The sequence below is a fragment of the Oncorhynchus mykiss genome, chromosome 9 (assembly GCF_057628025.1).
Source record: "Oncorhynchus mykiss isolate SJ-2025 chromosome 9, ASM5762802v1, whole genome shotgun sequence".
NCBI classification, from domain to species: Eukaryota; Metazoa; Chordata; class Actinopteri; order Salmoniformes; family Salmonidae; genus Oncorhynchus; species Oncorhynchus mykiss.
In genome coordinates this window covers 35,748,563-35,762,468 of record NC_143030.1, presented here as the reverse complement: position 1 = coordinate 35,762,468, position 13,906 = coordinate 35,748,563, and the positions used below count along the sequence as shown (strand labels likewise).

The 13,906-nt window shown below is 38.9% G+C and overlaps 1 protein-coding gene across 3 annotated transcripts in view; it reads left to right on the top strand.

Moving 5' to 3' along the window:
• The first annotated feature begins 7,464 nt into the window (after positions 1 to 7,464).
• Positions 7,465 to 13,906, top strand: part of etnppl (ethanolamine-phosphate phospho-lyase) — a 61,264-nt gene continuing 54,822 nt past the window's right edge. For all 3 annotated transcript variants that reach the window (XR_016483212.1, XM_090184096.1, XM_021615425.3), the window contains exons 1-3: positions 7,465 to 7,677; positions 8,410 to 8,528; positions 9,598 to 9,757. Coding sequence is in view for 2 of the 3 variants with exons in the window: in XM_090184096.1 (XP_090040222.1) it covers positions 7,619 to 7,677; positions 8,410 to 8,528; positions 9,598 to 9,757 (338 nt within the window). In the remaining variant the exon portion in view is untranslated. The remainder of the gene's footprint in view (positions 7,678 to 8,409; positions 8,529 to 9,597; positions 9,758 to 13,906) is intronic.

Here is a 13,906-nt window from a genome sequence, read left to right as displayed (position 1 = left end):
AACAGTTATTGTATGATTAGGAATCAATTAGTACAATATGTGCCGGTTTCCCAGACACAGATTAAGCCTACTCCTGGACTAAAAAGCATTTTCGATGGAGAATCTCTATTGAGCATACTTTTTAGTCCAGGACTAGGCTTAATCTGTGTCTGGCAAACTGACCCTCTAGCCCCATTTATACCTGGTTCTAACTTGCGTCCTTTGTCCTGATCTTGTCCACATTCTGATTGTGCCCACATTTTTTAATAGGTGTAGACAATTAAAATGATGATCCATTGTGATCAGATCATCCTGCCAACCTCTGGAGGCGTTGTGTCTGGATATCTTACAAGTGTAGACAGATCTGTACAGAGAGACCAATTAAATTGTACATTTTCCTGTAAAATCATTGACCGGTGGCACCATTGATTGATTACATCAATATGTGTCTTAAAATAAATAAACACATATTATTTTTAAAGAATAACTGTGAAACAATTTCCATAAAGGAAGGGGCCAGGAAATCTGGTCACAATGCAGGCACAGTGGACGGATAACAGACACATTTTAATACAATGTGTAGACACATTTCTGGAAATGTGGGCACAATCAGAACGTAGACAAGATCAGGACAAAGGACCCATGTTAGCACAATGTATAAATGGGGCTTATATGTAATATCAGCACATGTCCACTCTATAAATGTGATATTTTTGTTGTTTTTGTGACAAGTTTGACCACTCCACCCCAACTGTACAGGGTTATCAGCTATGTCACAAAGTAAATAGTATGCGTTTGAACAGTAGGTCATCTGTTACAGTGTGGTGTCATTATGGTGCTATCATCTTGTTAGAAAAATCTCTAAAGAGTATTACCTATCCATGACAACCATAAGACAACAGAGGTTTCTTTATCATTTTTCATGTAACAGTTTAAAACATTTTGTGCATATACTTTTTATATTTGTCTCACTATTTTAAGTGTTACATTATTTATTTTTGTATTTTTCTTAAAGAAGGCATTTTGGTTTTTAACAGGCATTCCTTATAAAATGGGGGTAGCTTTTGAAGGTCCTGATACCGTTTTTTTCAGATTTTGTCTATTATAGTGGTGCATTGTCATTGAGATGTCACACAAGTACATTAGATGTGAAGGAAGTTTGTCATTATCATCAAATTGATGTATTGGTCAGGTATTTACAATGCTAGTTCACTCCCAATTTTGCAGGCCTTACCTTGGCATGCAATTGTATTCATAAAACAAGAAAGTGTTGATGGGCTTGGCTAAAATGTTGTCTGTCCCTGACAAGCAGCATAAATATGATAATATTGTTCTTTCTCTATTTCTCTCTTTGCATTGAATGTAGTTTGAATGTAGTATGTATAGTGAATTATAAATGTGGAGTTTAATATCTGCTTATTTGACAAAAGTGCAATTTATGCTTTGGTTGATATGTGCAGCATCAGAATGCAGATTAATAACAGTTACATACATTTATTATCAGGACAATATGTTAGTCAATTTGTCTCCCATGAAAAGTACCACTACACTGGCTTAGAAAAAATACAAATGTTTTGATTGACAAGTTACATTTTTAGTTACAAACTTGTAAATATAGACTTTCTTGTTATCCATATTTTTAAGGCTTGATTTGAATTGATTTATTGTAGCCTCAATTGCTGTCCACAAATCATTTGCTCTTAAGTTGTTAGAAGTGTGATAGAAAACATATAATTTGTCTATGATTTGGTCTGTCTTTTATTTAGAACCTTCGTAAGATTTTGTACTACGATGGTGCTGTGTCTTCAGTTAACGTACAGCTGATTCTTCTTTGTATCTTTGTATCTTTGTTCAATTATATATTATGAAGTTACACACATTTAAAGGCTGGTAGTGGTTGGTCCCCACATAGTTGATACACACTTCTTTAACCCACCAAGTACCAGGCACCCACTTTTCAACACCACTTTTTTTTTTTTTAGTGGCAAATTTACCAGAGCCCTTTTTTCTGACATATATACTGACATTTCTTTTAACATCCTCCTTACACTATAGCCTGTGTCCCTCAGTGCAGTAATGCAACCTAATAGAAGCTGGAAAAGTAAAGATATAACTTCAATTGAACATAGTCTAAGTATTCTAAAACGTAAATGCAATAGCTAAGTCCATCTCACAGGTTTTGAATAACTTACATTTAATTTCTGTTATGTTTTTTTTCCTATTCTGCATTTGTATCACTCATTTTTTACAAGTTTGCAAATGAATACAATTTGCTTTCAGATTATGGATACTTCTGCACGCATTATTTCAAAACCATTTCATATGACTGTACTGTTGGAGCCAAATAAATGCAGTCTTTCAAATAACCTTTTAAAGTCTTAATGTACAGTCCTTTTAAGTCACTCCTGACAATTCTCTGAATATTAGGGCTTCAACAGCTCTTCTTGTACGTTATTAAATTTGACCACTGTTGTTGTTTCAGAGGCCTACACTATCACAATTTTAGAGTTTTGATTATTATGAGTGCCAATCCCTCATGAAAAATTACTAGTGTCACGTTCTGACCTTAGTTCCTTTGTTATGTCTTTGTTTTAGTATGGTCAGGGCGTGAGTTGGGTGGGTTGTCAATGTTCGTTTTTCTATAATTTGGGATTTCTGTGTTTGGCCTAGTACGGTTCTCAATCAGAGGCAGCTGTCAATCGTTGTCCCCGATTGAGAATCATACTTAGGTAGCCTTGTTTCACTTTTGGGTTGTGGGTGTTTGTCTTCCGTGTCAGTGTTTGTTACCACACGGAACTGTTTCGTTTATTCACGTTTATTGTTTTGTTCCAGTGTTCTGTTGTGTTTGATTAAACATTATGGACACTTACCACGCTGCACATCCCCTTGGGAGGGGCACACGGGGTGTGTACACAGGGAGTGTGGCGAAGTCAGGTAGGAGACCTGCGCCAACTTCCTGTGCTTACCGGAGAGCGAGAGGGCCCAGGCAGGCACCGTGTTATGCGGTGGAGCACACGGTGTCCCTAGTACGCGTGCTTAGCCAGGTGCGGTACATTGCAGCGCCTCGTATAGGCCGGGCTAGAGTGGGCATCGAGCCAGGTGCCATGAAGCCGGCTCAGCGCATCTGGTCTCCAGTGCGTCTCCTCGGGCCGGTGTACATGGCACCAGCCTTACGCATGGTGTCCCCGGTTCTCCAGCACAGCCCAGTGCAGGCTATTCCACCTCGCCACACTGGCCTGGCTACGGGGAGCATTCAACCAGGTAAGGTTGGGCAGGCTCGGTGCTCAAGAGCTCCAGTGCGCCTTCACGGTCCGGTCTATCCGGTGCCACCTCCACGCACCAGCCCTCCGGTGGAAGCCCCCCGCCTGTCCGGCGCTGCCGGAGTCTCCCGCCTGTCCGGCGCTGCTGGAATCTCCCGTTCATTCGGGGCCCATTGCTAGGGTCCCCAGTCTGAGGTCGGCGGAGAGGGTCGCCGCTCGAAAGAGGCCACGGAGGCGGTTGAGGAGGCGGACAAAGACTATGGTGGAGTAGACATCCACCCAGACCCTCCCCTACAGGTTTAGGTTTTGCGGCCGGAGTCCGTACCTTTGGGGGGGGGGGTACTGTCACGTTCTGACCTTAGTTCCTTTGTTATGTCTTTGTTTTAGTATGGTCAGGGCGTGAGTTGGGTGGGTTGCCTATGTTCGTTTTTCTATAATATGGGATTTCTGTGTTCGGCCTCGTATGGTTCTCAATCAGAGGCAGCTGTCAATCATTGTCCCTGATTGAGAATCATACTTAGGTAGCCTGGTTTCACGTTTGGGTTGTGGGTGTTTGTCTTCCGTGTCAGTGTTTGTTACCATACGGGACTGGTGAACTACATATTTCCTATTCAAATCAGAACATAATTCTCCCTTAATGATTACTGTGTAACTACTGAGCTTTTGGGTATATACTGTACTACTTAACCTACACATACCTACACAATTCCTACATGTTCACTAGAATTACTACGTATGCCTACATTACTGCTGTATGCCTACTCAGTCCTACTGAATTACTACTGCCATTTGTGTGTAGTGTTGTTTCAATACTGATCACTACTGACTGCTCCTGATCCTTTTTCATTACCTACATAAACCCTTTTGAATTACTATTGAAAACTGGCATATGTACTACTGTTTGCCTATTCAAATGACTATTGACATCTTGTTTCACTACTGTGTCACTCCTAGACTAGTGCACATGTTATTTCATCAAGTTTCTAACTGTAGTTATATCATCAAACAATAAATAAGATAATACAAACATAATTTTTTTTTAAATGTCATTAAATACATATTAAATTACATATTTACACTTTTTTTGTTAATCCCTTTGAGGCCTTGTCTTCATTTAGCGTTGACTTAACTATATTCAGATCCTCTGTTTTGTTGCAGCCACATTTCCACAAGCACAAGAGACAATCTCATAAGCCATTATCAGTCATCTGCTAACAGAGGTCACATAAGCCGTGGCAATTTTAGCACGTAAATATTGGTGGGGCAAACCAGCAAAGCCACTACACAACACAACACTAAATAATACATGAATTACACGATAATGGTTACAAACTGTGCCCACAAACGGTGCCCACAAACTGTTTGGGCTCCCGAGTGGCGCAGCGGTCTAAGACACTACATCTCAGTGCTAGAGGTGTCAAAACCGAGCCTGGTTTGATTCTAGGCTGTATCACAACCGGCCGTGATTGGGAGTCCCATAGGGCGGTGCACAATTGGCCCAGCATCGGCCGGGGTAGGCCGTCATTGTGAATAAGAATTTGTTCTAAAATGACTAGCCTAGTTAAATATTGGTTAAATAAATAAAACAACGTTTTGTCAACAGCAGAGTTCCAACAGCAGTCTCAACACGTTACCACTGCTCCACCTGGCTATCAGCGGAGCCTTGTCTGGCTGCCAAACAGTTCATTCAGCCTCATTTACTGTCGTATAAAAACTGTTGAAATTGCTGATTTGCTTAAAAACATGCGGTTTCTACTTACAATTGAGATGTACAAACTATGGCATGAAGGGATGACGAGCAGATAAGAGGCAATCCGTAATTTTGATCAAGACATTAGTGAGCGAGCTAGGACGGCCATAGTCAATATAACTATTTGTTCAGCACTTTTGAAATGTACAGCGACAGAATTCAGAACATGGACCATACTTAAAGTATTCTCCATGTACACCAAGTCAGAACCGTATGATAAATAAAGGTGACAATGAAAGCTCTTACAATATTCGATTATGACATTTCTCTAAAACAGGCTATAGGATACATGTGCACCACCAAGGCAGAACAGTAGGCTAAGTTATAAAGGGAAAAGGGACCAAATTATTAGGGTGAGTGAGGCACATGTGCTACTAACAGCTAACACAACATACGCTTAATATTACTTTCTTAGCTACAGTATACATATCTCCCTGGCATATTACATAATTTATGCAGCAGCATACAAAACATTTTTGGACTCACCTTGTTATGCTGTGCTCACTTAAACAGGAAGGTGGCGCGGCGATCGTTCGTGGGCAAATTTTGTCATCAAAGTCTGGCATTCTCTGGATTTATAGTGCTTTCAAGACAACTGGGAAGTTGGAAAAAAACAAGGTCGAATCATGATGATGTGATCTTCAGGTCGGCGCTCTAGAAAGAGGCCCGAGTTCCCGACTTGCAATTCCGAGTTGGATAACCATTCAAAACGTATTCTCCCAGTCGGAGCTCTTTTTTTTCCAGAGTTCCCAATTGTCTTGAACTCACTGAAGTCTGAGATTTTCCAGTTCCGAGTTTCCAGTTGTTTTGAGCGCGGCAGAACGGATACTGGATTGACAGCATGGCCAATGTCGAAAGTTTTCCTTTTAAGCTTGGAAAAGTGACCCTTAAACCCAGACTTGGACTAGACACACACTCCCCTGAATAGCAGGCGTTGCTTTGCAATTGCTTGCAGTTAGTCACTGTTTCCTTCCAAACCACTCACTGTTGAATTTGCGATTTCCAACTTGTTGGGTAATGTTTATGTCCAAGGACCGATGAGCACCGATGCATTTTATCTATAATTTCTCTTCATTTATTTCTCTTCATATGACAAGGATTGAAAATGATTTGCCAGTAGATTGTTGACTTGACTCATGATGGTGACTGCTAGTGTAACAGTTTAACTTTTGTCCGTCCCCTCGCACTTACCCGGGCTCGAACCAGGGACCCTCTGCACACATCAATAACAGTCACCCACGAAGCATCATTACCCATCGCACCACAAAAGCCACGGCCCTTGCAGAGCAAGGGGAACAACTACTTCAGGTCTCAGAGCGAGTGACGTCACCGATTGAAACGCACCACCGCTAACTAGCTAGCCATTTCACATCGGTTACACTAGCTTGCTAGCTAAGATTTTGAAAGTATGATGTTGACACAATCAGTCCAATCAAAGCTACGGTAGATATAATGTGATTTGATGTTGTTTTATCTGTGGCCAATGACCTTGAACCTTCTTGGATGGGCCCTTCTAATGTAACTCTATGGCAGCATCCAAGGGTCTTGAATTTTCGAACTCTACCCGTAGATTTTGTGGCGACGTGGTGTCCCCATGAGTGACAGAACACTGAACCAATTATGGCGCAACTAGAGAACATTACCAACCCCTACTCTGTGTATTTTCCGCTGGCTGCCCCACCACTGAGCTAGGCTGAAACACCTGCATTATGGAGCTGCCTTACTCAAGAAAGCAAAATAGAGACCAAGTTTTTATGCAGCTTTATTTTTTATATATATATATATATATATATATATATTAATTGCAAACTGATATGTGTCACGTATTAATGACAAAATAACATACAAAACAGCTAAACAGGTGGGGCTCTGCCCGGAATGACGGGTTGCCACTGCACATAATACAACACAGAAAAATATTTGATAAACAATGTTAATCTTACCGACGATGGCCATCAGTGTTCTTATGTCGATGGCCTTCTTGGCAACAGGTCAAAAGAGGTAAGTAGAATGGGTAAGTATATGAATATGAACATACTGCAAACAGCAACCAACAATCCTGTTTGTCTTCTTCTGAGGTCAGGAAAAGCCGATGTCGTCTGGCTGTAGTGTTGTGACTACTTATTTATGATCAATATCAAGTATTAAAAACTCTACCTGATTACTATTGAAAGCCTGTGTAGTAAAGCTGTAATGTTTTGACTACTTATTTACTACCGATATCAAGTAGTAAAAATCTCTACCTGTTTATTAAAACTTTTGTTTTCCTAATTAACACTACCAAACTCTACTTGTGTATCTTGAGTAGTGCATCAACTACACATTCACTACACAATCCCTACATGTCTTTTCATATTCACTACTGCACGAATAGGTTTCGTGTAGTAATTCAGTACTTTATCATGAGTTATAGGCTGATCATGCGTCACCAGCTGTGATTTGCGGTCAGTGTCCTTGCGTTGCCGTTTTCACAGCAGAAATGAAAATGTGTCTAGAGGGCAGTATTGTGCTGCAAATCCGTGTGCGTGCGTGTGCCTGCGCGGGTCCGTTGCAACGCAATTTCTGGACTGACAAAACGGAGATAAATGAGGGACAACTGATCATTTTCTCTGAATGAAAGAACGCCAGGATGACAGCAGAAATGTTTCCTAAGGAGAAGACCATCGATCTTCGGAAAAAGCACATTGGGTAAGACATCGTTTTTTTTATAGCCTGTATGCTACTGTGTTTAATAGTCAAATGTCTTCCAAATTCTGCACTGTTTGCTGAGACTATAAGAAAGTATTTTAAATGTAATTACAATAAAGCTATATCACAGGGACTTTCTATTTCGGGAACATTGAAATAATGTAATTTTTATCGAATGTGTATGCTATAAGCAATGCCTGACAGAGAACGTGAGTCCTTTCTCAATTCGAGAGTTAACGTTACCAACATGCCACACAATAACTTGAAATACGTGTCATCTCTTGTCTCAAACCAGAAGTGAAAGAACGTGGTCTAACTGAAATAGGATACTTTTTAAAGTTTCCTTCTTTTCAACACAACAATTATATTTTGCGTAAAAGGTATAGGTTATCGTGACTTTATGTGTGCAACGATAATGATGCTCTTTTATTATATAAGCTGACAGGGAAGCCTAAGGATAGTGGTTGGCTATGCATTATTTTGAGACCAACCTTATTCATTTTACTGAATTGCATTTCGAATAAAGAAGGTTATTTTTTTTTAAGACAAGTCAATTTTAGTATCTTTGCCTCCTATATGTAAGTACACTTATTTATAGTTATGCCTAGATGCCTTGCCCTTTATGGCACAGGAGGTAGTGAGTGCACATTTCCCTGCAACCAAGAACCAGGATTACCACCATGACCACCAATTGCTACAGTATCAATGTATTAAGACTCCGTTCTCTTTCAGTCCATCATGTAAGGTGTTCTTCAGCCATGATCCCATCAAGATTGTGCGGGCCAAAGGCCAGTACATGTATGACGAGAATGGTGTGCGATACTTGGACTGCATCAACAACGTTGCACACGGTGAGCGCAGGCACAAACACATTATTCACTTACATAGACAGTGACATCACACACTCACTGCAATGATTTTAGTGTAGAACATGATATGGTCACAGGATCTGATGGAGAAACTGACAGGTGTATTGCATACTAAGTTTGCTAGCTTTTGACTGACTAAACCCAATAGAAATTAATGTACAGTACCAGTCAAAAGTTTGGACACACCTACTCATTCCAGGATTTGTCTTTATTTGTACTATTTTCTACATTGTAGAATAATAGTGAAGACATCAAAACTGTTAAATAACACATGGAATCATGTAGTAACCAAAAAAAAGTGTTAAAGAAATCAAAATAGGTAGAACAGTTCAAATAAGCAAAGAGAAACGACAGTCCATCATTACTTGAAGACATGGTTCAGTCAATACAAAAATGAAAATGTCAAGAACTATGAAAGTTTCTTTAAGTGCAGTTGCAAAAACCATCAAGTGCTATAATATGGACTTGTTCTTTTACCAAATAGGGCTATCTTCTATATACCAACCCTACCTTGTCACAACACAACTGATTGTCTCAAACGCATTAAGGAAAGACATTCCATAAATTAACTTTTAATAAGGCACACCTGTTAATTGAAATGCCTTCCAGGTGACTACCTCATGAAGCTGGTTGAGAGAATGCCAAGTGTGGAAAGCTGTCATCAAGGCAAAGGGTGGCTACTTTGAAGAATCTCAAATATAAAATATATTTTGATTTCTTTAATACTTGTTTACTACATTATACTATATGTGTTATTTAATAGTTTTGATGTCTTCACTACTATTCTACAATGTAGAAAATAGTAAAAAATAAAGAAAAGCCCTTGATTGAGTAGGTATGTCCAAACTTTTGACTGGTACTGTATTTCCATGCAAGAGCAACACAATTACATTTTGTAAAGTATTACCCCTTTCCCTCATCACTACCTAATATCAGGAAGCCAACACTTCTGCAGCCCAGCAGAATGATACCAAAAAAATTGAGCGATTTCAATTATATGATTGCCATTAACTTGAAGACCAATTCTATGGTTGTGTGCTTGACTCCCCAGTGGGTCACAGTCACCCAATGGTGGTGAAGGCTGGGGCTGAACAGATGGAACTACTGAATACTAACTCACGCTTCCTGCATGATAACCTTGTCCAGTACGCCCAGAGGCTGCAGGCTACTCTACCTGAAAAGCTCTCTGTTTGCTACTTTGTCAACTCAGGGTATGTACATGGTCATTTCAGTCAATGTTTTTAAACAGTGCCTTCAGAAAGTGCTCCCGAGTGGCGCAGCGGTCTAAGGCACTGCATCTTAGTGCTTGAGGTGTCACTACAGACACCCTGGTTTGAATCCAGGCTGTATCACAACCGGCCGTGATTGAGAGTCCCACAGGGTGGCACACAATTGGGCCAGTGTTGGCAGTCATTGTAAATAAGAATTTGTTCTTAACTGACTTGCCTAGTTAAATACATTTTTTAAAAGACTATTAACAACCCTTGCCTTTTTCCAATTGTTGTGTAACAGCCTGAATTTAAAATAGATTAAATTGCATTTTTTTTGTCACACACAATAATACCCCATAATGTCAAAGTGAAGCTATGTTTTTCCAAATGTTTCCAAATTAATTAAAAATTAAAAGTCAATAGGTATTTAAGCCTTTCATTATGGCAAGCCTAAATAAGTTCAGGGGTAAACATTTGCTTAACAAGTCACATAATAAGTTGCATGAACTCACTCTGTGTGCAATACTATTGTTTAACAGGGTTTTTGGATGACTACCTCACCTCTGTACCCCACACATAATTATCTGTATGGTCCCTCAGTCGAGCAATTAATTTCAAACACAGATTAAACCACAAAGACCAGAGAGATTTTCCAATGCCTCGCAAAGAAGCCTCCTGCTTGTAATAAGTCACTAAAGTTAAACAGCAAAAAATGTGGCAAAGAAATTAACTTTATTTCCTGAATACAAAGTGTTATGTTCAGAGCAAATCCAACACAACACATCACTGAGTACTACTCTTCATATTTTCAAGCATAGTGTTTGCTGCATCATGTTATGGCTGTGCTTGTTAAGGTTTGGGGGGGGGGGTTTAGGATAAAAAAGAAAAGGAATGGAGCTAAGCACAGGCAGAATCCTAGAGGAAAACCTGGTTCAGTCTGCTTTACACCAGTCACTGGGAGATGAATTCACCTTTCAGCAGGACAATAACCAAAACACAAGGCCAAATCTACACTGGAGTTGCTTACCAAGAAGACAGTGAATGTTCCAGAGTGGCCGAGTTACAGGTTTTACTTAAATCTACAACCTGAAAATGGTTGTAAATGAATAACAACCAATTTGACAGAGCTTGAAGAATTTTGAAAATAATAATGGCAACAATTTCTAAAAACATGTTTTCACTTTGTCATTATGTGGTATTGTCTGTAGATGGGTTAGGAAAAGGAAATCTATTTAATACATTTGAAATTCAAGCTGTGGAATTTTTATTTTTATTTATTTTATTTCACCTTTATTTAACCAGGTAGGCAAGTTGAGAACAAGTTCTCATTTACAATAAGTCAAGGTATATGAATACTTTCTGAAGGCACTGTATATCTCTGCAGGTGATCTTTCTATCTGGTCAAAATCACTGATACAGATCCCCCTCCACCCTCTGGTGGTATGGATAACGTAGTATTATGTCTCCAGAGAAACCTATATTCAAATAAAGGTCCTATCTATCAAATTACTAAAACGGAATTAGGTGGACTTTTAAAAAATTCCATATTGTGCTCCTGAGTGGCACAGTGGTCCTATCTATCAAATTACTAAAACGGAATTAGGTGGACTTTTAAAAAATTCCATATTGTGCTCCTGAGTGGCACTGCATCTCAGTGCAAGAGGTGTCACTACAGACCCTGGTTCAATTCCAGGCTATATCACAATCATCTGTGATTGGGAGTCACATAGGGTAGCGCAGAATTGTCCCGGCTGGGGTAGACCGCCATTGTAAGCAAGTATTTGTTCTTAACTGACTTGCCTAGTTACATTAAATAAAAATATTGGTACAGAAACACTAAACAATTATTTAGATTAATGAAGAACAAGTTGATTGACAAAGTCATGAAACATTTGAACAATTTAATAAACCACTATTCAGCCATGATATCAAAATGCCTCTGGAGTCAAAATGATAGTATGAGGGTGGTTTGTGAACACAAACATTGTATCTACTTCTCGTGAACAATTACCATTTTTTGCATCAAGAGCTCAGCTCAATAACAGATAAGCACTGAGCCAAAGATGGTAGAATTTGCAAACACTCACTGGCATTTTGAAATATGGCTTCTCCATTACAAAAATCAAGGTTACTCTGTCCAAAGTTACAGTAACATGTGTGTGTAAACAGGCAGATAGAGACAGACATACAGACAGACTGAAAGACAGAGTTCAGCAGGACTGAACATCACAGAGAGAGGGAAAAGGATAGAGAAGCCAACCAGTGCAGATCTTCTATGAGGTCTGGAACAGTGTCAAGTCCCAGCTATGGGCTTTGGAATGCACACACGTGCAATTTTTAGGACACCTCTCAGAACTGGTCTAGACACCGCGTCCTTACACGTGACTGGACAACCTGTTATTCTGCAAAAATAAGACCTTTGACCTGTATTCATAACAAAGTACAGAGTAAAAGATAAAACATACCCTTAATGCAATCAAAACTTTGAAACTGATACTTTGATGTTTTCTGATTTTAGTTTAAACAACACTCTTTTTGCTCCAAGGCAAAACCATGTTTGAATAATGCCGCGTTCATGTGCTAGTCTGAACTAGGAAACTCATACATGTCTGGTTTGCTAACTGTTTGTAGTTATACAATGTTCAACCAGTTAGCAAGTCGGAAATGTCAGTTTCTCCAGTTTTGACTAGCACGTGAATGAATCATTGGTATCCAGTTGAGTTTCTTTTACTTCTACACAGTAACTATTGCTTTATTGATTGAATGAATCTAAGCACATATCCCTAGTGAATTATTATATATTTTTTTGCTTGCTAAACTTTCACAAACTGACTTTGACTTGGCAAAAATAGTTGAAAGTGTATAAATTGGCCCTATTCATCTCAAGAAGTACTAGATGGAGAACCAGTGCCAGAACTCTGCTACCTCATATCCACATGTAATTGCTACATAGTGATATCAATTACAGACAGCATATTTTGTAAGTTGTTTTTAAGATTAGACATTGTGGTGGACAAGGCTGCTATTTGTGTATAAATATTATGTTAAACACATCAACATGGTCAGAAGACCACTATGCATGTGAGTGTTAATAGTACCCAGCTGTACAAAAAAGTATTTTGCTCTAATGATACAATGTTTTTATCTGTCATTTGTTGTAACAAAACCACAATGTAAATATAAACTAGGATTTATATTACATCTATATTGTTTATATGCATCTAAAGCTGTTATGTTTTAATGTCCCATTTGATTTTCCTGTGTTTTATGTACAGTAATTGTCCATACTATGAGGTTGGAATAATACTGTGAAATTTAGAAAATTATGATAATACCCTTTTAGTGTAAGAGCTGTTTGAATCAGCCTGTTTTGGTGGGATTGAGTTTTGGCCTGCCTGGTGACATCACCAGTTGGTAAATTAGTTAAAAAACCAATAAGAAAGAGTGTTCTAAATCTCTCAGCCAAGATCAGCTCGTTTTCAGTTTTCCCCTCCCCACACAGACCACTCCCAGCTAAATTCTTGCTTGAGAAATTGCTCTTTGCTATGAAGCTGTTTTTGGACATTTTTATTGAAAAAAGGCATCTTTTTTTTGATATTGAGATAAAAGTTTGATATTACGATTTAAAAAACTGCTTCATTGGACCTTTAAGACAATTTCCTGCAATTCTACAATTTATCTATGTAGCTGAGAGAAAATGTAAAAAAAAAACATTTGGTCATTTAGCAGACACTCTTATCCAGAGCAATTTACAGGAGCAATTAGTGCCTTGCTTGAGGGCACAGACCACATTTTCACAGAGTGGGCTCAGTGATTCAAACCAGCAACCTTTCCATTACTGACCCAAGACTCTTATCCACTGAACCACCCATGTTGCAATTTTAAAGCACATTTCCTGCAATTCTATGCATTTTGCCATGGATAATGCTGTGTTCTTATGCTCAAGCATAATAACGAAATCAAAACTGCTAAATTCATTGTTTTGGGAATTTTGAATTCTAGCTTTTATTTTGGTGATTGTTAGTTCTCAAAGATGATATTATAAAACATATATAGGTCTATTATATTTTCTACATACTTTTGATCTAGTTTTAGTTTACACTGAAAGCGCATTTCCATCCCAAAAATGTATCAAAAATCATATTTAAA